Below are 22,257 nucleotides of genomic sequence, written 5' to 3' on the forward strand. Positions count from 1 at the left end.
AGCGTCGAGTATTCGCCTCCAAAACACTAGAGACGGAAGCCTCGCCAGCCGAAACGAAAAACAGATGATAAACGAAGAAACGACCGGGAAGACGGCAACCCGACAACCAAAGCCGAACGACGCCACACCCCCAAAGCCACTAGCCCCCCATCATCCACAGGCCTTCCTTCCATGTGATAGAGAATGAAGGCAGCAGCGAAAGCCTCGCACCCCGCCACCGCAAACGGAAGGCAGAGCCCCCATCCTTATCGCACCACGTGCAGTCCAAAACGGTGAAACGGCGTGCCGCGGGTACAAGACGTCGCAACACGACCCATCCGCCGGGTCGCGACACGCCCTCGCTTAGATGCATCGGACGAGGCCAAGGCGTGAGCGTCAATGACTTTGGGTGGAGCCGCGGCATGGAGCCAATGGCGCGCGGTCAAGCACGGCAAGACCTGCGTCGCTTAGAGCCTTCTCCGTTCTGGCGAGGCAAAAGAGATTAGAGGCGCTGTCTGGCAGCACCAACACGGTGTATACGGTCGGTGGGTATATACTACGTGCATGACAAAGGGCTAGGCCGTTGCGAGTGGGAGGGCGCTGGCTGCTGGGATTAATTAGTCCACCTACCCACGTTGTTCGCCCGCGTTCTCGTTCGTGTTGGATCTTTGCTCTTCTTTTGTAGAGTGACGTTCTGGTAATCCCACATCTTCGTTCGTCGTCTATCGTTGTCTGCATTCTCCGTCCCTGCACATTCGCCCCCCATGCGTTCCCACGCACGAACCGGCCTCATCGCCGCCCTGGCCCTAGCAACGCAACTCCTTGTCGTCGTATCCGCACAAGAAGACCGTCCCAAAGGAAACTTCCGCCAATGTCTCGAAGTCAGCCCCGAATGCCCCGTCTTCGCAACGCTCTACGGGTACCGCCCTAATCTAGGCGCAAACGCCTTCCTCTGCGCCCTCTTTGGCATCCTCTGCATCGGCACGCTCGTCGTGGGTGTTCTGAGCCGCACATGGACCTACACTGCCGCACTGGCCGTCGGAACCTTCCTCGAAGCAGCGGGATATGCGGGCCGTGTTATCATGAACGATAACCCATGGAGCGAATCTGGATTCAAATTGCAGATTTGCTGCTTGGTTCTGGGCCCGAGTTTCGTTGCTGCCGCGATTTACCTCACGCTCAAGCACTTCGTCTTGTACTGTGGACCACAGCATTCGCTTCTCAAGCCGCGTCTCTACCCCTGGATCTTCATCGGCTGCGACTTCGGTTCTATCGTTCTCCAGGCTTGCGGTGGTGGTATGGCGGCTGCGGGTGGCACAACGAACAAGGCGCTCATCGATGCGGGTAACAACCTGATTGTCGCCGGTATTGCGTTCCAGGTCGTCACCATGGCGGTGTGTGGTGGTCTTGTCCTCGTCTACGTGTTCCGGTACCGCAAGGCGAGGAACCAGCAGGCCATGGGCGAGAAGAGCTCTTATGAGATGGACAAAGAGACGGGAACCGTGCGCTTGGCTAAGATTAAGCTGTTTGGCTGGATGATCGTCCTCGCGTACACGACTGTGCTTATCAGGTGTATCTACCGCTTGCCCGAAATGGCTGGTGGATGGGGAAACTCGCTTATGAGGAATGAGAAGGAGTTCTTGCTCCTCGATGGAATGTAAGTCGCATTGATCCGAACCCTTGCAGAAAAGACAGAATACTAATACATTATTCAGGATGTTGGCTATTGCTTGCACGGTGCTGACGTGCTTCCACCCTGCATACTTCTTCCCTCCTTTCGCTGCTTTCCGCAGCCGCAAGTAGCTTTTTTCTCCTTCGTCGACAGTCTTAGATGTATAGATGTTTGCGTCTGTTGCAGCGGTCACTCCGTATCATATTAGCGTTACGACCTTGATAGCTTTTCCAGCATAGTGATATTCATAATAGACAAGATTTTGTAATTTCACATACCATGAACTGTTTCACTACCCAGAGATACTATGCAAGGTGATGCTCATTGTTGCCATAGACTGACACCTTCGCCCTTCGTGCGTGTCACGTTCACCTAACTACACAGTCCCCCACCTCTCAGCATACCGATCATTCCCCGCATCAACATTCCTCTCATACTCACTCCGATCCGCCACATACTGCGCCGTCTCCTCGCCAAATACCTCCGCAATCCACGCAAACGTCACATCAATCCCTGCCGAAATACCAGAGCTAGTCCATATATTGCCATCCACGACCCAGCGAGCCTTTGCAACCCACTCAACATTCGGATGTTTGGCTTTGACCTTGGCATATATAGTAAGCAAAGAGTCTGAAACGATGTGAGGAGACGACAAGCAGGTTTACTTACATCGCCGAACGCGCGCTTGTTAGTCGTAGCCCTCCTGCCATCTAACAAACCAGTCCTAGCTAGAATCTCACTCCCCGTACAAACAGTAAGAACCCATTTGATGCTCCCCTTGCCGCTCAAATCCAATCTTTTGAGATACTCGACCTGTGGCTTCATCCACTTGTCGCTCTCCGGTCCCCTCGATCCAATCCCACCTGGGAGGAGCAGCACCTCTAGATCATCCGGTGCGTTGTCGAATGTATGAGTAGGCACTATGGATTGTGAGAACTGGGAGCCTTGCTTGTCTTGCAAGCTGTTCTGGGTTGGCACTGGGTCTAGTGTTGCGGCTATGGTGCAGAGCGTGAGAGGGTGGTCGGCGGAGAGGATGTTGAGGGCATCTAGGGGGCCGGCATAGTCGAGTAGGTGGAAGCCGGGGAAGATGATGACTCCGATTTTCGAGGGGAGAGAGTTTGCTGGCATGTTGAGGTTTGGAGCGGGTGATTGTGTTGGTGGGGGCAATTGTTAACAAAGTTGAGGGTCGGCCAGGCAATAACGTATCGATGTAAGTATGTCTACTGTTTTCGAGATAGTTTGCTATAGGCCCGGATGTAGTGGTCTTTGTTGTAGCGTGATCATGTAGAGTAGGGCATTGGTAATCGGCCGGGCTGGGTACCTCAGTGGGGGAACCTTGGAAGCGGAGTAAGTGGACGCCTTAGACGCTAACATCCGCGCGCCGATTGATCCAGGGGCCTTTTTTTGTGCTACAAAACAAAGTGATAATAGCCCCACGGCCAGTAACATTATTCTACAACATGTATCACAGGAACACGAGATCAGCAAGTTCAACGATCGCAATACGAGTACACCATGGCGAAAAGAGCGAAATGGTATTGTCATTGAAATCTATACAACACCGTTCATGTGTACGCCCTGCGCATCTTGTTGCTGTACCGTAAGCATCTGCCTTGCCCGTTCAATCCTCTCCTTTGTCATGATGTAGCTCTTGGGGATGTCTCCCTTCTGAACCATCTCCTCGTGCACGGCGGTCAGATCCTTGCCGTCGCTTTCGCCCAGTACCATATCGACAACTGCCTTGCCGCATAATGTACCGTTTGGCATACCGTGTCCTGTGTATCCGCCGGCTAGCCATAAGCCGTCTCTATCGGGCACCTTCCCTACCCATGGGTGGTCGTCACGAGAATATCCCATGATGCCAGTCCACTGTGCCGCAGCCTTAAGCTCATGTAAGCCCTCAATTTGCCCTCCCAAGTTCAAGACCTTCAACAGCGCACCGCGGAGATATGCAGCGGAGCCTTCGTCAATCACGCTGTCATCCGAGATGCCTATGCTTGGGAAGTTTCCAGCTCCGCGGCCGCCACCAAACATCAAGTGACCACTGGGATTTGGAACGCCCTCGAATGGGCGCTGGATGAGATAGTCGTCGTTGTTCTCCGGTTGACCTAGAGCTCCAACCATGCCGTACGAGTCGGGGAGAAGGGTCGATCCTTCAGGTGGGAAAAGGGCTGACATCTCCCCACGACAGGGCACAATGAGATCGGCGAAGTGAGGTAAGATGGCTGATGTGTAACCGTTCGTTGCGAGGATGACGGTCTTGCTGCTAATGGTACCGCGGGGTGTGTGGAGGGTGTGCGTGCCATCTGATGAGGTAATCTCGGTGACGGGAGTCTTAGTCTGTAGGTTGAGCCGGCCAGTCTTGATGAGCTTCTTGAGAACAAATGTGACTAGCTTGTACGGCCATAAACTCGCAGCTCCTTCACTCAGCGTCGCTCCGACACAGTCGGGCGAGACGCGATGCTTCTTCAGCTCCTCCTTGTCCTTGATAATGGTGACGTGGCGTGCGATCTCGGGAGCGATCTCCCGGAGATGCTCGATCTCCTTCTCAGCCTCCTTCATCGCTCCTTCAGTCCAGAATGTGCGGCAGCCGGTAACATCTCGCCACTCGCAAGGGACGCCATTATCTTGGATGTAGGACTTGACTGCGGCGACGTTCTTGAGTTCGAATTCAGCGACGTCGCTGCTTCGGTCGAAGAGAAGGGGTTGGCAGTGACCACCGTTCTGTTTGCGCTACCGTCAGCAAGTGTGCGCCATATGTTTTGTTCGACTTGAGTACGAAGAATAGACGCGGTCGTCTTACCCTTCCTGTAGCGCCCCAGCATGCCTCTCGGGCCTCGAGCAGGACAACACTCTTGCCAGCAGCCCTTTCGTCCTCCGAAAGATATCTCGCAGCACTTGCGCCGGTTATACCAGATCCCACGATAACGATGTCAGCCTCGGCGGGCAACTCCTCTGTCGTACAATGACCCAGTAGAAACTCATTCGGCTCGCTGTGCCAGAAAGAGTCTGACGAGGTAGGCGTCGGAAGCGTGGCGCGTTCGTGCTTCATGGTGGGTTCGAGGATTGGGGAAGGCAGCGGAGGGAGGTTTGGAGAGTCGGGACGGATTGCGATCAACTCTTAAATACGTGAACTGTTAGGTGCCAGCACTGAAGAACAAGCAGATGCGGTGTGACGAACGATACTCCCCCGGGCTCGGAATGCGTATATTTGTACCGAACGATGATCAACCTCAGGGCGGCGTGATTGAGGGGTGGTGGGTCATACTTCGGGATTCGACGCAGCAGATTAGGCTACCTGGGGCATCATGTCGTTACTCCGATGATAGGACATGGCGACGAGGGGATTCCGAATAACGCGTCTCAAATGTCGATATCATCGTCGCGTGTTTGTCGCGAGCATCGCAGAAGCACAGAGCACAGGAAGACATGAAGGTACTCACTGCAGCGGTGAGATCGTTTGGTACCTGATACATGGCATGGCAGGTGCGGGACCGGAGCAGACGCCGCGAGTCAGTAGGGCTGATTATGTAAAGGAGCTGCGCAAATCCACTCCGAACTCTCTGACATGCCATACCATCTTTACTAGCATAGAACGAGTCTGTTGTTTGGTTTTGGTACCAAAGTATGGTTCAACGTGGAGCCGCGCCACTCTAGCATGTGAGCACATCTGACAAACATGGCATCACGGCATGCGACACATGGCGTTCGGTAGGGTAACGTCAAATCGCATGCTTAAAGCTAATGTACAACCAAGGTAATGACAGTAAGAACGCGAGTGAAGATAGCGACAACAACGCCGCCATCTGCCCAGTTGCCCAGCTCGCCTCCCAGTAAACCCGCTAACCTCGAAACAAATCCGTTCAGCCATGTCATTATCCTCCTTCGTAACGTTCGTCAAACGCTGCCAGACACCCGCTAGCGAGCGTCGTACCGCCAGCAGTACTATCAGCCAACCATACTGCTTACTTCCGTCGTTGAACCAGCTCTTTTGCCGAAGCAGTCAGCGAGTACCCGTTGAACAGCCAGTCGTTCGAATGCCGTCCTTTCCATGGGTCGCTTCCGCTTGTGCTTCGCCGACCTGCAGCCTGTATGCTAGGTCTGTCACCCTGTACCGGTCCTGCAGTTGGTCGTGTCGGGCTGATAGGGCTTGTAGCGGAAGCATGTCTTTGTGAGTAAGGTGCTTGCTCGGGTGGCATGACCATGGGCGACTTGGAGCGTTTGCGAGACGTGGCTCCACGAGAGCGACTCCGTGAGCGACCGCGGATGCGTGCTGAAATGGCACCGAAGAAAGACGCCTCGGTCGGCGAAGCTGTTGCGCGAGCCGTGGGTGATGATGGAGAATAGGGTGGAGATGTTTGACCCGACGACGACCGTGACTTTTGTGAATCGACAGTGTTTGTCCGGATTGGTGGCGGCATGGGCTGGTTGTGGGAAGTCATGTCGATGGCCTCACAAATAGATCAACAGATGTTTGCAGAGTCGTATTCGTCTCTACGTATGAGAGTAGTAGCGTATTGCAGGCGAAGATGACGAAGGATGACTGCAGAGGCCAGGTGTGAGGCTCAAAGGTCAGGCTGTCAGCACACTATATAATACCTACGCCGCAAAACATCCTCGTCATTTCCTTTCATGTGTGTCCTCAGCACATACTTGGCGCATATGGCAGCTCAATCAAGATGTCGGTGACTTGTTACAATCTCGCAACATGGCGTCCAATCAGACGGCTTAAACTTCAGGCGGGGCCTCCAGTTCGCCATGTTCCTCAGGTGAGCTCACCGACTCCCCACTTCGGAGCGAGCGTCTGAAGCCCCGCAGTGCACTGCAAAGCCAACGCATCCAGCCGAAGAGCCAGACCATCAGAGGCTCCGATGGCGATATAGGGCTAGCCGCAAGCCAATCAATGCAGATGATATGCCTCTGAACCATGATTTTGGGGTCACCGGTTTTGAGGGGTGCGAAGGCTTGTCCCCGCCAGAGTGGTTAGGTCGCGCTCTTTGGAGCTTGTCTGTGCAATCAATGTGCCAGCTACTACTTCTCTATCCAGCACGCTGGTAACGTCGGAGTAGAGCGAGATCATCAATAGCTGTTACGCAATGTTGCGTTGGACTGACACGGAGCTGCAAAGTCCCGCAGGAATCCGTGTGTCCTCCAGGACGGCAACGTGCGTGTTATCAGTCCAGTATGCGAGCTGAACTGATATGCATGTCTCATGTCAAAAAACAAGCTCTCGAGTACCAAGCAATAGCTCTAGGCCTGTCCACTTTAATGGCCTGTGTTGCTACCTAATCACCTACAGGTCAGAAGCGAGATGGTGCTTGATAACAAAGGCAGCGCCCCGCACTGTGGTGTCGCGCCCAAGAGTTTAGCCAGCTCTAGGCCTGCAGCACACACGGGTTGAAGGTACTTCGTAGAGCACTATTAGAATATCCCAATAGAGTTTCAGAACCAGAATCATCAAAAAAAAGTTAGTCCGCTGCAGATATGTCCCAAAGGCGGATCTGGACTTCGAAAACGCAAAAAAAGTAGTCAACGTTGCAATCGTGAGAAGGAGCTGTGCATCCTCCGGGAGCTATTGTATGTTAGTGATGTGTTGGTGATGTAGGATGTGGAATGGAACGTACTCGAACCCGGGCCAATTGCTTGGAAGGCAATTATCCTACCGTTGGACCAAGAATGCTTGATGGAAAATCGACCAAATTTGATACTTATATTCTTAGCAATGCTGTCGGGACTCATGAGTGTTGCGTCTCAACACGTCTAACATCGCATCGCTGGAAGCTGCAATTGAACCCCGCTTTCGCTTCGACCCAGCTTTCTCCATTTGCTAAACGCCCCACTTCATGCAACACCAATTCCCGCTCGCGAACACTTGCCTTGTCAATAGTTAGCTCCGTGTATCATTCGGATTAGCAGCCGTTCTAAAGTCTGATGTGGGATCTCTGAAGGGAACGAGCAACAAGTGCACATCAACAACCAACGAGTCCCCACTTTCTCAGCTCAACCACATTGGAACCAGCGAATATTCTATGCACAGACACTAGGTAATTTGATGCAAGACTTCTCATTGAATCCTACATACACATCTACTGACTCGATCATCCCCCTCTAACTACTTCTCGATACATCTTTAACACAATGAAATTATTTACAGGAGAACAGGAATCTACTGCGCAGCGCGGCGCTGGCTCATTCCACTACGCCTGGAGTAGCCAGTCTGGGTCTTGCCGTAGCCCTCAGCAGGGGCAGGGGTGTACGCGGCAGGAACAGCAGGAGTAGCGGAAGGCTTGTCGCTCTCGCAAGGGGTGGAGGTGGCGCCAGCGGGGTATGCGTTCTCGTAGACAGGAGTGGAAGTCGGTTGGACGGGAGTCGGGGTCGACTGTACAGAGGAAGAGCAAGGAGTTGAGGAAGCCTGGCTGTAGACCTCAGTGCTGGTGGACGAAGACTCGGCTGGGCTGGGGGTAGCCTGGCTGTAGACCGGGGCGCTGTAGACGGATGAGCTGGCGGATGTGACGGATGCGGTGCTGCTCTCGCAAGGAGTAGAACTGGCGCTCGCGGGGTAGTGCTCTACAGGAGTGGACGCAGGGTAAGGCTTAGTAGAGATGGTGGAGAGAGTCGACTTGACGTTCTCGCCGTAGCCGTTGTTGCCGTTGTATGAGGGCTTGGAGTAGACAGCAGCGGGGGTAGAAGCGCTGTAGCTGGAGGACTTGGCAGGTGTGACGGATGCGGTGCTGCTCTCGCAAGGGGTAGAGCTGGCAACGGCAGACGAATCAGTGCCATAGGCAGGAGCAGAGCTGACGGCAGCGGGGGTAGAAGCGCTGTAGACGGACGATGAAGCAGGGGTAACGGAAGCAGTGCTGCTCTCGCAGGGCGTGGAGCTGGCCATCACTGATGAATCAGTGCCGTAAGCAGGGGTGGACTCCGGGTGTGGGTACTCCTTGGTGGAGACGGTGGCCATGGTAGACTTTCCGTTGTTGCCATAGGCGTTGCCGCCGTTGTAGGATGGCTTGGAGTAGAAACCGGCAGGAGTTGAAGCTGGGTAAGACTCCTGAACCGAAGATGAGGAGTGACCCTTAGCTGGACCGGCAGGGTAAGAGGGGTAGTTGTTCTCGCCCTCAGTAGGCTTCTTGGGGTAAGAAGGTGTGGAAGCTGGGTATGCCTCGTGGACTGAAGATGAGTGTCCGTTCATGGGACCGGCGGGGTACGAGGGGTACTTGTTGTCACCCTCAGTAGGCTGCTTGGGAGTAGCAGATGGCTTGTTGTGGCTGTAAGAGTTGTCGTGAGCGGGAGCGGAGGCGGAGGTAGGGTAGGCTGCATGACCGCTGCTCTTCGCAGGTGCTGAGGTAGCCTCGTGCTTCTTGGTCTGCTCGTACTCGCAAGTGTAGGCTTGTCCGGGCTTGGTGATGGTGACAGTCTGAGCTTCATGGTGGTAGACACCCGCCTCGTAGTGCTTAGCGGTGGGGTATGCGACCTCGGTGTCGTGGTCGTAGACGGTGGTGGTGGGCTTCGCGACCTCGTAGTTGCCGGTGGTGGAGGCATAGATTGTGGTGTGCTTGATCACTGTCTCGGTGACAGTCTTGCCACCGTTGACCTTTGTCTCGTAGGCACCGTAAGCGCCCGTGATGTAGCCAGTCTGCTTGGCTTCGATGTACTGGCCTCCGTAGGTGCATGTCTCGCCAGCCTTCGCAGTTTTTGTGGCCTCAGCTGGGTAAGTGACGGGGTGCTCAACGGTGACGTCCTTGCTTGGGACAGTGTAGACACCAGGCTTCTCGTAAGTGGTGACCTCAGGCTTAGGAGTGCCGTAAGAGTACTCGTGGACGTACTCGGACCACTTTCCGCCCTTGTACTCCTTGACGTTGACGGGTTGCTTCTGCTCGCCCTCCTTGTAAAGGCCGGAACCGGGGTATCCGGGAAGTGCGTGAGGACCGAGTTGGTTGTATGGGACCGACTCAATCTTCTCGTACAGCTCGTACCAGCAGCCGTCAGTGCCGTTCTTAGGGGCGAGACCAGTGGGCGCCGCGTAGCCGCCTGTTGCAGTAGCGGAGTGGGTGATGGTCTTCTTGGTGTGGTAAACAACAACGGGCTGCGCGGTCTTGGTGATCGTAGCGTAGTTGTTGTCGTAGTCCTTGATGACAGTTGATACGTAGGCATCCTCATCCCACTTGGCGCAGTCCTTACCACCATAGGCGGGGGACACGCAGGTGGGGTACGGCTGATGTTGAGTGGTCACGGTGACCGGCTGCTTGCCATAGCCGGGCACGATAGTCGTGTATCCGATGGGCTTCGCGGAGGTGCTCGGCTTGACGACGGAGCTGAACTCTGCTTGCGCACCGTATCCACCGTAGGCCTCGTGGGCAGCGGCAGTGGCAACGAAGATGAGTGCGTACTTCATGGTGATGATGAGTGTTGTTAAAATTAGATATTAGATGTAATAAGATCGTGTATAACGAATGACTGGGGTGAGATAAGATAAGAAAAAAGAGTGTAGGAAAGAGGTGTTGATGATTAGAGAGAAGATGTGGATGAGAATATGGACTGCGAGACACCGTCGTCCATATATACTCACCCAGTGGGTGGATTGGTCTGAGAGACATACGCCCCTGAGATACTGGGACGGTAGAGTCTGCCGCTCGCTTGCTTACTTGGTACCCTGAATCCGACGGTGTTGAGCTCTAGAATGCGACACGTGCGCAATGCATGAGCATATCGTTCGGTAGAGGTCGACTCGAATGTACGTACGAATACGAAGTACAAGCTTCGGAGTTATACGGTGCCATTTGGGTCGATCTATCGTGAGCTGCACGAAATCTGAAAGGAAGGGCATTGTCGAGATCTTGAACACAGTCGTGCAGTAGTTCTCTAGTCTACACCCGTGAGACTCCGTCTTACTAGAAGTCGCTCACCGAGTTTTCGAACGTACTTTTATGCATGCTGAACCCCTCAACGGCGGACTGTTTGAGTGGGCCTTTCCCGACTTGGCAGAAAGCTTGATACCCCGGCATACGCTGTCAAACGTGAGCTTGTCTGTAGGCGTTCAAGGTAAGAATGGTAAATGTGCTTCCAGTATCCAATAAGATCTCTGTGTCTATTTTAACCCTTCATTCTAGACCTTGTGGCCATTGCGTGTCCAATAGCGTGGTTTTCGAAAAGATCCCGTCCTCTTGACGCACGTTCAGTTCGGCTGATCATTGACCGTCAGAGCGAAGCTTGTGTAAGCCGTTGAGCAGTAGAGTCAGCTCACGGAAGAAGAGTGTATCAGAATATGAATAGTGAAGCAAACCTTGCCGCGGATGAGCCCATACACGCCTCTCGAGAGTACCTCATCTGTTTCTGACCTCACCATACCAGGGGCCATTGAAGGAACGCATAGATATGCCGTACGCTGTTCTTGCATTCTGCCCGACTGTTCATGACCCATATGTTCGTGGTGTTCGCCAAAGAACAGACCACTTCAGGGGCTGCGCCACATCTGCACTCGCACTAGCGCTTCCTCTTTGGTCGAAATAGCGCCCAACCATCCGTACACGGAGATATCAGACCAGCCACGCGAAGCTTTGAAGACGTTGCGAAGTGGACCCTGAAGCACGTACTTGATCCACTACACTATGAAAGCTTCATAGACACGCAGATGCAAGCTCAACAGGTCGACGCAGTTGTGCCAGTAGGATTGAGGTTGCGACCAAGACACGTTCGACGAAGGAAGCCTGGATGGTGGCCGCCCATGCAGGACATCGTATAGACGTCGCATATATTCTCGGTGTTATTCTTGGTCAGCAAGAAAGTCTTTCCCATTTGCCCTACCAATTCTCTCGCAGCTCCCAATCGGCCTCAACGGACTACACTGTCATTCAAGCCCGCTCCCCAAGCTCTCTTCGTACTCACCATGTTTAGTATCAGCTCCGTCTGTCAGGATTGCTGCACACCTTGACCGTGTAGCGAGCTGCGCGAGACTTGCAAACCACCTGTGATCGACAACAAGAGACTATCAGCTACTGTATCTGACAGCCTCGGAGGAGCCAAGGACCAAGGCAAAGTCAGTGTCGAACGTATCGCAACGGAAGCGCTTGGTCATGTTCGAACCAGCTAGGCAAGTCGAAAGGGTATCTGTGTTGACTGTTCGTGATCAGCAAGTTGCAGACAAAGTTATTCCAGGCTCCATCGGCTGCGACCCGTCGGAGCGAGCGTTCGCTACCCACCCACTCTGCCAGATATCCGACTCCACATGTCATGTAGAGTCTTTTGATAATACCATCAACATACTAGGACGCTTGAGATGTCCTTGATCTTTTCCGTAAGCCCAATGAGACTCGGTGCTGCCTGCTATCCCTTTTTCGACCATATCGAGCCCGTCTCCCGAAGCTGAAGGGGTAAGTCGATGCGACGGGTCGAGGTCAATGAGTAAAGAATCGTCAACCAAAGACGGTCAGCCTAGTGTGTGCTCTACCGCTTGTATGTCCTCATTGCCGACTCCGGAAGCAATTTTGACACGGAAAGAGACGCGACACATAGCTAAATGTTATTCACTTTGATGAGCTTGGCGATGTTGACGTGCCATGAGGCTGGAGTTTCAGACGGTGTCTTGCAGTGTTTAGAGATCTGACACCATTAGCGGCTTGGCAGAACCGCTGCAGCAGGCAGTGGCAGCCGAACATTGCCTTGACGCAATCAGTATCAGCACTTCCAAACGGTGCTCCCGCATTCACTCAGCTTGCCATTGCCTACAACAATGCCATGCCGAATTCCCGCGTTCCCGCTCCGCTGCTCAGCTTCCTTGCCGGCTACTTACCCGCCATAGCCGGATGGCTGCTACAGACCAGTAACTACCGAAATCCGCGCGTGCTCCATCGTGATGTGTGCTCCTAGCCTCCAAGCCTACGCATACTCAATAGCTAAAGGCGTTGACATACGTACGCGTTTCATCTTGCAGTGACGCCAGCATAAGCACTTAGCTGCATTAGCTGAAGGCGCAGTCGGCGAAACCTCCGCTAGGCGCGATTGGCATCATGTCAGGCGTCCACCAGTCTGCCCTGGCAGTAGCAGGCACCTTAACCATGACATCTCTCGAAATCGTCAAACCCCAAGATTCCATTTCAATCTCGAGATTCAAGATCGCCAACACGTGTTTCTTTCCTTAGCCACTTCCTCCTTATCGATGCATTCAGCCAATCCCATATGACGCTCTCCTCCCCTCTTAACCACAGTCGTCCCGCTTTTGCGCTACTCACCGACGCGCACTCACCATGAGCGAAAGCAGGCGCAGCTCTATATCCAGCGTATGGTCTGACGACAACCAAGCCCCGTGTTCGCGGTATTCCCTTCCAAGAGCCTCTTCTCGGTTCTGGAAATACGCCACATTGCTTATTCTAGGCTTCGCTGCTATTGTCCTCTTCTCGACAAATTCATCGGTTTCGAGCAAAATCCTACCAACACATGTCCCGCATCTTGGTTCCGTTCCCGCCTCGTCTGCACCCGCGCTGTCATCACAGTCTTCCCCATGCATCGGCAAGGTAACGGCCTCATTCGGGCCGGAAGATCCCGTCTACGAAGCCGCCATCGCCTCTCACCAGGTTCACAATGACCTCCACGGGTACCCCGAGTTCATACTTCGCGAGCGCATGCTGCCTGGTCTTTGGTCCAAACATGCCTTCCTGCTCGCGATTCTTGGAGCCGAACTTGCCAAGCCAGCTGCGGAACGACTGGAGTGGCTTTTCTGGCATGATCGCGACACCATCTTGATGAATCCTAATGTTCCGTTGCAAGCCTTCTTGCCCCCAGATGAAAAGATCAATTTGGTGGTGACGAATGATCGGCATGGTCTGAACAACGGCGTCTTCCTCATCAGAGTAAACGAGTGGGCGATCCGTCTCTTCTCGGCAGCATTGAGCCTAAAGGAGTATAATCCTGATATACAGTTGAAGTATAGTGAGCAAAGTGCTATGGAAGAGACTATGAGACGTGTAGGTGGAAACCTCATTCACGTTTTACTTACTGCATCAACTAATCATCTTGCGATCAACAGCCATACTTCTCTTCCGCCGTTGCGTACGTGCCTCAACGGTGGTTCAATGGCTTCCCACCTAACCCAGACAAGCCTGGCAAACCGTCACTAGCCCGTCCTGGATCTCTACTCATCCACTTCGCTTCAAATCGAGACGGGAAGCGGCCGGAGAGGATGGCTTACTGGGGCGGTATAGCGCGGAGTAAGGCGAGTGAGTGGACGAGGCCGTTCAATGAGACGGGCTATCCGGCTGAGATAGAAGAGTATTGGGCAAGATTGGGTAAAGGAGAGGACGTTGAGACTTTGTGTAAGGACATTGGAGGCAGGGTCTGGAGTTGACGATCTTTTCAGCGTTGGTGCTGAGGTTGTAATCTTCCACATGAGTAGATCGATAGGTCTTCTGATTCAAACGAACATGAATAAAACAACAGGGTATAACCTCCCCCTTCCCATACCGTCCTCCTGAACGCCTAACCAAAGTCATCGGTTTCCTCCTACTTGACACTCATTTCCAAACCCCCATCTCTGCCTTCGTTGACACGCATAATACTGCTCCGCATAGCTGATCTCGTATTCTCCTTGTCACTATCCCCACCTCTCTCCAGTCTCTCCCAGAGGCCACCATTGCCCGGTGGCCCCGAACTGAGACTTTCCCTGACATCGACCGCAGAGTCTATTATACCTAGACCCTGCACCCGCGACCCCAGGTCTTCGATGACATCATGGTGTCTCGCCTTCTTAGCTTTGTATAGCGTCTGCTCTACTGAACCCGGGAGGTAGATGCGCTTAGCGCCTAAGGTGCGCTTGATATCTTCAAGAAGAACTTCCATGGGGCAGATATAAGCGATCTTGTTCTTTTGGCAGAAGGCAAGCACGTGGCCGACGACTTTGTGGTGACCGTTCTGTACAACCCAGGCTCCGCTGTCGCCGCCGATGCCGAAGCCGCCAGCGACGTGCCACGAGCGGGAGAAGGATTTGCGGTGGTAGATGCGGACGGCGGACATGACGCTGCTGACCATGCCCGGTTGGAGGCCGGTGGTGCGGCCGAAGCAGTGTACGGCCATGCCGCCGAGGGTGGATGCGGGGGCCACACCGTTGGGGTATTCGTCCTCTTCGGGGGTGTAAGTGCGGCGGTTCACTGGCTTCTCCAGCTTGGAGGCTATGGCGCGTTGTTCCAGCGTCATGGAGCCCAGGCAGAAGCGGCGACCTCCTTGGCAAACGTTATATGGCTGGAGGCGGTCTTCCCTGAGCTTGAGGAGCGCCCAGTCGATTTCGTGGAGGATGCCGTCGCGCTTCCACCGGCGGATGCCGGAAGAGGCGTGAACGTGGCCTAGTTCGTGCGAGGAGAGATGGTCGTCGTCGCGATCTTCTTCGCAGGGGAAGAAGTCAGCGCCCACGTCATCGATGGCTGGTTGTGTGATCTTTATCTCCTCGCCTTCGCCTGGCGCAATGCCGTCAATGTCGCCCATGGTTGCGTGTGAAATATGAGAATCTGCCATATCTGAAATGGGATTAGCGCTTGTAACTTGTGTGCAGTGTCGGATCGGCATACCCTCCGCAGAGTCATCGTCAGACTCAAGCTCACTGTCAGAGAAGTCGAACGAATCAAGGTCAGCGTCGTCTTCCTCGCTCTTTATGTCCTCATCGTCTGATAGTTCAAGATCCCACATTCCAGCGGGCTCATCCGATTCTAGATGAAGATCTGGTTGCGCACCCATACCCATTAACCAAGGGTTGTTCGCTGCGCTGGACAGCATCACATCGCTCGGAGAAGGGCTATCGGGCTCTTCGCCAACGTCGTCTTCGTCTTCGGACGGTATGTCGAGTAGGTGATGGACACTCATGCCCAATGGCTCATCGTCAACCAGAATGACCCCACCATAGGATACCGGAGGCAGATGTTCACCGTTGAACGCTCCAATGGAAGCCCCGCATAATGGGCGATCCTGATGGTAAGGGTTCATCACAGCCATGTCCGCATCGTAGGAGTCGGTATTCATCATGGATCGATGCGGTGGCCTAGTTCGGCGCGACGAACGGCTCATCTTGGACCGCCTGATCTTTCCCCTACGGACCTTGAGGTCATATATATTCTCGTCAAAGCGGAAGCGACGGTTGAGAATGGCCTTGACCTTTGCCACACTAGTACAGGTAACAAACACTGTAGGCTTGGCTTTCTCTAGTACTTCTCCGATGGCGACGAGGTCAATGCTAACAGTCTCTTCAGAATCCTTGAGCGCACGTTCTATTAGACGCTCAAGGCGGGGCAACATGGATGAGTGCCATTCTTCCACGATCTCAGGTGTGAATTTGACTGGGAAGAGACGTAGCTTCGGTCGAGGGGTCGGCTCTGTATCGGTCTCGATCTGTATAGACGAAGTGACGTAGCTCTCACTCGAATTTACCGTCCTACTCTGTATCTCTGGCTCAGGTGTTGGGTAACCAAGCGTAGCTTGCGGCCAGTGTCGCAGTCCGTCACTGACAAGGGCCGAGACGGTGGTATTACTGCGTTTCTGCTTTGTCTGGCGCCAAGCCTTTTGGATGATGGTAATTTTGTCTTTGTAGTCTTGTAGCGTTGCGCATCCACTAGAGGGGGCGCGCGACTGTCGCCATGCACGCTGAATCGTTGAAGCGGCAGTCGCCACGCGCTCTCTGTACAGCGAAGAGTTATCGCTTGGGTCTTGTGAATTTGGCGGGGTAGCGACGAGAGTGCCTGATTCATCTAGAGGATCTTTCTGTTCCCACTCCATCTCCGATGCTTCTTCTTTAGGGCTCATCATACGAAGACTTTCTGAGATGCTCTTCCGGATGGAGTGTTGCGAGCTCCGTGATGGATTACGAGCCAATGAAAGATCTGGTGACTTCTTTGAGAGAGACTTGGTCCTTTCCAAGGCTTGTGTACCCTTCTCCAACGCCCATCGCTTTGCGCTCCTGTAGGATGGACTTGACTGGCCATCGGTGACGATCTGTGGCTGGCTCGCGCTCTTGCGCTTCAATGGAGATGCTTGCTGCACCGGTGTAGCACCCGGTCTCAATTCGCTCAAGTCAAACCCAGGTTCCGACTCATCCAGCATGCAGCAGCGTTGCAGTCTGGTTAGGATGCGAGTGTAGACCTGCGGAACATCGATCGCATTGTCGCCCTTGACATCCGCTGCCCAGAAGCAGTCGCGCACAACCTGCATGTAGGCTGTTCCGCATTTTGAAGCGAGCCTGCGGATGTACACATCTTCTATCCGTTGCTTGAAGTCGCTCAGGGTGTACTTTTGCTTCCACAGGTCAAGTAGAGGCTGCCACAATCCTATTTCGAGTAGCACCAGCCCCAAGCCATAGAGATCGAAATTGGCATTGTACTTTTGGTCTTGACTTCCAGTGAACTTGGGGTCCTCCGGATGCCGGTAGATGTTCAGTGTTGGTTTCGCCTTGTCGGTGTCGATGTCGAAGTCAGAGAACAGATCGAAGGAACATATTACAGGCGAACGCAGCGAGTATTGCAATGCTCTACTATTCGCAGACTGCCTTTTGCTTTTCTTGAAGACCATAATGTTGCTGCTATTGACGTCTTGATGGAGAAAATCGTCGCCGTGGATTTTGCTAAAGGTCAAGGCGAGCGTGAAAGCTAGACGAAAGCGGTCCTCAAGTGGCGGGGTGGCACTGTTGGGGTTGTGCAAAGACTTGGAGCCCGTCTGCAATACACTGAGCAGCGTCACTGGTTTGAGCTCCTCGATTGGCTTGTGGGAATCGGCTGGCCCTGAGTAGACTGAGGTGGGCAGCTCGAAGACCAGGCCAAAGCGCGGCTGTTTTGGATCTTCGAAATACCCAAGGCACTTAAGGGTGCCGTGGAAGGACTGGTTGTTGGACAGCTTTGTCAGTATTGACAAAAGGCTCTCGAGGCGCTGGGTGGATGGGGACACGCCAGTGAGACGGTAGGCGGGGTCGTAGCACGCGTAGTCGATCAAAACGCAAGTCTCTATGTTCCTGCTGCCATCCGTCTTCCAGGGGTTGGTGGAACTGTGGCGAGACCGCAGGCGGCCGATGACGCGAACAGAAGTAGTCCCAACGCTCTCGTATGGCGGAGGTTCCTCGTCGGGGAGGATTAGGTCTGCAGGATCTAGCTTGGGTGGAAGATGAGATCTGGGGGTATGTGCATTCAGAGGGAAGGTAGCAGGATTGACCAGCGTCAGGTCGGAGGCGTTGTAGTCAGGCGACAAGAAGACGGGAGTCGATGTGCTGTGATGCGGTGTAGCTTTTCCTGGACTAATACCACGCTCATTGCTTCTTTGAACTCTGCGGTTCCGTGAGAGATCATAGAGTATGTCGATAGAGGTGGTGAGGTCCTTGATGAGGTCCTCGTAACGTGACCTGTCGGCGGCCGCCCACGAGGGAAGGTCAGGCCGGCTCTTCTCTCCAGACATTGTCTTTCCCCCACCCGCAGCAGACGTGCCCGGGTGCATCTGCTCCGCCTCATCGAGGATTTCCTTGATGGTTCCGAGCACGCTTGTGACCGTCTCCGTCATGCCTGCCTCTTCCACGCTTTCGTCGATGTCGCCCTGCTTCCCCTTGGAGTTGTCGCTCCAGTCCACGCCCCATGTTATCAGCCTGTCCTTCTGTATCCTGAACTTGCGATGCAGTGCATGCGACTCGGGCGTGTCTTTGGCATCCTGCTCGACGACAGCATCGCATGTGGTCTTGGTGTCGGAGTAGAGCTGTGTCAGGCGTCGGGGCAGTCGACTGATGGTCTCCATGGTCGCGACTGCTCTGTGCGTGTCGCAACGGGTGTTCTGACGCGCGAGGAGCGAGGATGAGGGGGTGTTAAGTGCGCGTGTATAAAGTCATGGAGGATGTCTGCAATGCGCCTGCCTGGAAGGTAGCCGTCATGGCGCAAGACCCGTGTTCAGCGTGACTGGGGTGCATTTTGGTGGTTGCCTACAGGCACCGCCTCAGCGCGCTGCCGTGGATGGGTGGGGGATGGCCGAAGCCGCCAATCACCTCGTCGTCATCTCCGCCTAAGCCTCCACCTGGCCGTCTTCGCAGCTTCGGTGCCAGCCCTCCATCACGAGGCATTATTTGGTAGCACATGTGAATGTAAGAGTGTTGCTTGTGTGCAAATCGTAATACATGGCTTTAATGTACAGTATTCGCACTCGGTGCCGCTATTTTCCTTGCTATGCAACCGTAAAACTATGTACAGGCTTAGTCCTCAGTGAGATCACCATACTCCCACTGACCGCGGCGCTCCTCCTTGGCCACGTCCTGCTTCTTCTTCATGGCAGCCAGCACGTTGGCCGAGCGCTCCCACGGGCGCAGCTTCTTGGGTACCATCGCAAGACCTTCGCTAAGAATGTCGGCGTTGATGCTTTCAGTGCCGTCCTTGCTCTGGTCCGGGTTGTACAGTGTCACCCAAAGCATGCCGTCCTTCTCGGTGGCCTCGACTCTTGCGACGAGCTCACGATCAGCTGTCTCTTGTGAGATGAAGCTGACGGCATCGGCAAGGTACTCGGAGTTGCCAGGAAGTTGAATGAACGCCAGCTGCGCCTCTACAGCCTGTGGCTTCAGCTTCGATGGCAGGAACTCGGCTTGTGAGAGAGGGCGAAGACGAGACCACGGGATTGTCTCTGAGTTACCGTAGTCGATGTAGACAACCTCGGCCTTCTTGTTCTCTCGGTCGTTGCGTCGAATGCGCGCACGGTACCACTGGTCATCGACAGTGAACTTGGCTGCTACAAACTCGCCCGCCTTGGGCGCGTCTGGCAGGCCACTGCTGTTTGCAGGGTTGAGGTGGAACTTGCTGAAGGCGCTCATGAGTGATGTCAGCGCTGATGTACCGCTGCCGATCTGTTGGAGACGAAGCCTTCCGTCATCTTCGACGTGGGTGATCATAACATCGCGGTAGTCGGCCTTTCTTGATGATGCGGCGTCGCCGTTGGTAGCTTCAGTAGCTACCGCTGCCTCGCCGTCCTCTTCTTCTTGAGACGGGTCGTAGTCTTGCCACAGGTTCTTTCGCGCGTCTTTGGCTTTCTGCTCGGCTGCGAATAGTTCGTTTGCGTTTCCAGACTTCTCTGCTGAGTAGGCATGTACAGTAGCTAGACCTTCCTCCACCAGTGTCTTCGCAAAGTTCTCACGGTTAATGTACAGAGTGCCAATGAAGCCACCGACCTTGTCACAGTCCTCGACATCGATCTCGACGTCTCGCTGTTGGCAGCGGCGATTCGCGAATTCATGGGCCTCCTTGCCGAAAGGTTCGCCCTTTTCGCTATCGTTTCTCGCCGATCGAGGTGCGCGGATACCGGAGAGGACGAAGGTGAGCTTGGCGTTTTCGCGAGGTACTAGTACAGTGAAGCGCGAGCCAGACTTGACGAAATCGACAATGGCTGGTACCTTACGTTGGCGCGAAAGCAGAGTGAGTTGGCGCTTGGCCTTCTCGAGCGACTCCGAGTAGTCGACGTACTGCTTGACAGAGGGCGACTTGTCTGACCAGAGACCCTTCTTCTCAGCTTGTGCGGTGGACTCGGCCAGCAGAAGATCGTCGTAGATGGGGCTCCTGTCGGCATCGTCTTGTCGGTGGCGGATGACGGATGCCATGCCGCTCTCTACAAGCATCAAACCAACGTTCTTGCCCTGGAAGGTGACGGTGCACATTTCGCGCTCATCGTAGCCCTCGGTCGCGGGTCGCTTTCCATCTACGTGGAACTTGACGTGCTTGCCGATGAGCTTCTTGCGCAAGAACTCCTTGGCCTCCGCTACCCATGGCGATTGCTTGGGATCGGTAGGCTTGGGTTGACGGACGCTGCTGAGGTTGATGCGCTTCTCCGCGCCCGCCTTGTTCCGAATGAAAATGGTGTCTGCGCTCTGGACACGGCTAACGGTGGCTTCTTGCTCTCCAGCCTTGCTGATCTTGGGCGCAACATGTTCCTTGTATACACCCAGGCGGCCGTCCTTTGCTTGTTTCTCAGCGCCCCTAAGTATGCCCATCTTCTGGCCGAGGAGGGTGGTGTGGTGGTCGGTACATTTGGCCAAGCCGTTCTTGAGCAGGAAAGGTGTGATGCTGCCTTGGGTGGGATGCTTGACGTCTGCGACGATCTGGCCGTTCGGTGTTGTTCCCAGAACCTCGACGAGGACTCCTCGCTGTAACAGCCTTGTCTCGACAAATTGTTGAGCGTCGTCGCCGAACGGCTCGGCTGGCTGCACCTTCCCGTCGGAAGGATTTGTTCGCTGTGTTGCGGGGGCGCGGACACCGGCGAGGAGGACCATTGTTTGTACGTGCTCGGTGGGCGACAGGAGGAATCGCACGATGAGGCGGTCACCGGACAGGACCTTTTCGACAATCGAATCGATGTTCTTGCCCTTGTTCTGCTCAACAAACTTGGTCGCGTCACTCAGCTCTGACGACGAGTTGATCCTGCCGCCAGTCTCCGCCCAGAGGCCCTTGGAGTCTGCCCTAGCGCGTGCCTCGTCTACTTGCAGTCGCTCGAGTAGGTTGGCAGCCTCATCCGAGTCTTCCTTGCGGCCGGCGTCGTCGCGCAGCTTCACCCAGCCCGCCGCGACGGCTTGTTGCGGCAGTATCTCCTTGTTCGGTGTGACGATGAGGCCATATTCGCGGTTCGCGCCCGTCGGGATCTTGTAGAGGACTTGGAAGCGGACGACCTTGCCTACCAGCAGGCGGCGGAGGTAGTCGCGTGACTCGAAGGCAAAGGGCTCGTCGCCCTCTCGTCGCAGTCTCGGCGCGGTGACAAAGGCTAAGCTCAGTGTGCGCTCTGCTTTTGGGTTGTTGATGTTGTGGAGAACGACGGTGTCGCCGGAAAGGACGCTCTTGACTTTGGCTTCGAAGAGGTTGCTCATGATGGACGTCGGATAGCTGCAGAACGCGAGGGGAGCTGTTAGCTACTGTGTCCAGAGAGCTTCAGATGCAGGTGGGGCCTCGCAGCTGTTCCCTGGCACTTACCTGCAGGAGATGCCAGAATGGGGTCAATATTCCAATGGGTGGTTACGGGAGAGGCAATTGATGTGTGGACTGTATGCCAATTGCTACTTGCGGATTGGGAAGTTACGTGTTGTTATGGCGGGCAAATCTCGCCGTTGCTCTCAGGGACCTTCGGTGTGGGGTTCTAGGCGAATCAAGCTAGACGTCACCACCGCCTTCCAGACTCCTTCACCACACTCGATTCTCAACACAAACACACGCGACAGTGCGTGCGACTGTCGAGCTTCACGTGTCAATCGCTGATATAGTGTCACGTGCCTCGATACTTTGTTCCCATCACGGCACGCATGCTATGACAGGCCTTTTGGTAGTTACGTTAGCTAACCCTTCCAACACCTCTTTTCAGGTGCACCGTAGGCCTTTAGCATATCTTCGTCACTACTATCCTCCCTCTTATACGACCATAAAGCTACCTAGCCACCTTTAGATAGATAACTCGAGAGTGTCTTTGGGTCTTCATGGCACTCGACAACGCGTAAGTGCCGTCCCTGTCAGGGGTTAGTGGACACCTTGACTACGCCGCGGACGTGCATTAGCTTGCCGCCTTGCTTGCAGTTTGAGGAAAGACCCGTCCGCGCATCCATGGATCCCTCACATGTCTTTAGCCGCAAACTCCAATGCGGCCATTAC

General features: G+C 54.5%; 7 protein-coding genes and 1 non-coding gene across 8 annotated transcripts; 1 reads left to right on the top strand and 7 right to left on the bottom strand.

Annotated features, from left to right (window-relative positions):
* Window positions 1-743: 743 nt before the first annotated feature.
* On the top strand, window positions 744-1,782 carry J4E88_005080 (uncharacterized protein; the record flags this gene model as incomplete). The annotated part of the gene is made up of 2 exons (XM_049398721.1): window positions 744-1,636; window positions 1,695-1,782. 2 exons carry the CDS (start codon window positions 744-746, stop codon window positions 1,780-1,782), a joined length of 981 nt encoding a protein of 326 aa, XP_049255401.1.
* Window positions 1,783-2,027: 245 nt separating this feature from the next.
* On the bottom strand, window positions 2,028-2,779 carry J4E88_005081 (uncharacterized protein; the record flags this gene model as incomplete). Its single annotated transcript, XM_049398722.1, has 2 exons — window positions 2,028-2,255; window positions 2,321-2,779. The coding sequence occupies 2 exons, from the start codon at window positions 2,777-2,779 to the stop codon at window positions 2,028-2,030; spliced, it is 687 nt and encodes a 228-aa protein (XP_049255402.1).
* A 423-nt stretch (window positions 2,780-3,202) lies between these two features.
* On the bottom strand, window positions 3,203-4,703 carry J4E88_005082 (uncharacterized protein; the record flags this gene model as incomplete). The annotated part of the gene is made up of 2 exons (XM_049398723.1): window positions 3,203-4,375; window positions 4,455-4,703. 2 exons carry the CDS (start codon window positions 4,701-4,703, stop codon window positions 3,203-3,205), a joined length of 1,422 nt encoding a protein of 473 aa, XP_049255403.1.
* Window positions 4,704-5,616: 913 nt separating this feature from the next.
* Window positions 5,617-6,093, bottom strand: J4E88_005083 (uncharacterized protein; the record flags this gene model as incomplete). The annotated part of the gene is made up of 1 exon (XM_049398724.1): window positions 5,617-6,093. The coding sequence occupies one exon, from the start codon at window positions 6,091-6,093 to the stop codon at window positions 5,617-5,619; it is 477 nt and encodes a 158-aa protein (XP_049255404.1).
* A 1,152-nt stretch (window positions 6,094-7,245) lies between these two features.
* J4E88_005084 lies at window positions 7,246-7,331 on the bottom strand. The gene has a single exon. It is a non-coding gene; the product is annotated as a tRNA-Gly (tRNA).
* Window positions 7,332-7,817: 486 nt separating this feature from the next.
* Window positions 7,818-10,043, bottom strand: J4E88_005085 (uncharacterized protein; the record flags this gene model as incomplete). Its single annotated transcript, XM_049398725.1, has 1 exon — window positions 7,818-10,043. One exon carries the CDS (start codon window positions 10,041-10,043, stop codon window positions 7,818-7,820), a length of 2,226 nt encoding a protein of 741 aa, XP_049255405.1.
* Window positions 10,044-14,143: 4,100 nt separating this feature from the next.
* J4E88_005086 (uncharacterized protein) lies at window positions 14,144-18,391 on the bottom strand (the record flags this gene model as incomplete). Its single annotated transcript, XM_049398726.1, has 2 exons — window positions 14,144-15,150; window positions 15,202-18,391. The coding sequence occupies 2 exons, from the start codon at window positions 18,389-18,391 to the stop codon at window positions 14,144-14,146; spliced, it is 4,197 nt and encodes a 1,398-aa protein (XP_049255406.1).
* Window positions 18,392-18,839: 448 nt separating this feature from the next.
* Window positions 18,840-21,485, bottom strand: J4E88_005087 (uncharacterized protein; the record flags this gene model as incomplete). The annotated part of the gene is made up of 1 exon (XM_049398727.1): window positions 18,840-21,485. The coding sequence occupies one exon, from the start codon at window positions 21,483-21,485 to the stop codon at window positions 18,840-18,842; it is 2,646 nt and encodes an 881-aa protein (XP_049255407.1).
* Between the last annotated feature and the right edge of the window lie 772 nt (window positions 21,486-22,257).

The sequence above is a fragment of the Alternaria novae-zelandiae genome, assembly GCF_023758075.1.
Source record: "Alternaria novae-zelandiae strain BMP 2774 chromosome Unknown scaffold_9, whole genome shotgun sequence".
Taxonomy (NCBI): domain Eukaryota; kingdom Fungi; phylum Ascomycota; class Dothideomycetes; order Pleosporales; family Pleosporaceae; genus Alternaria; species Alternaria novae-zelandiae.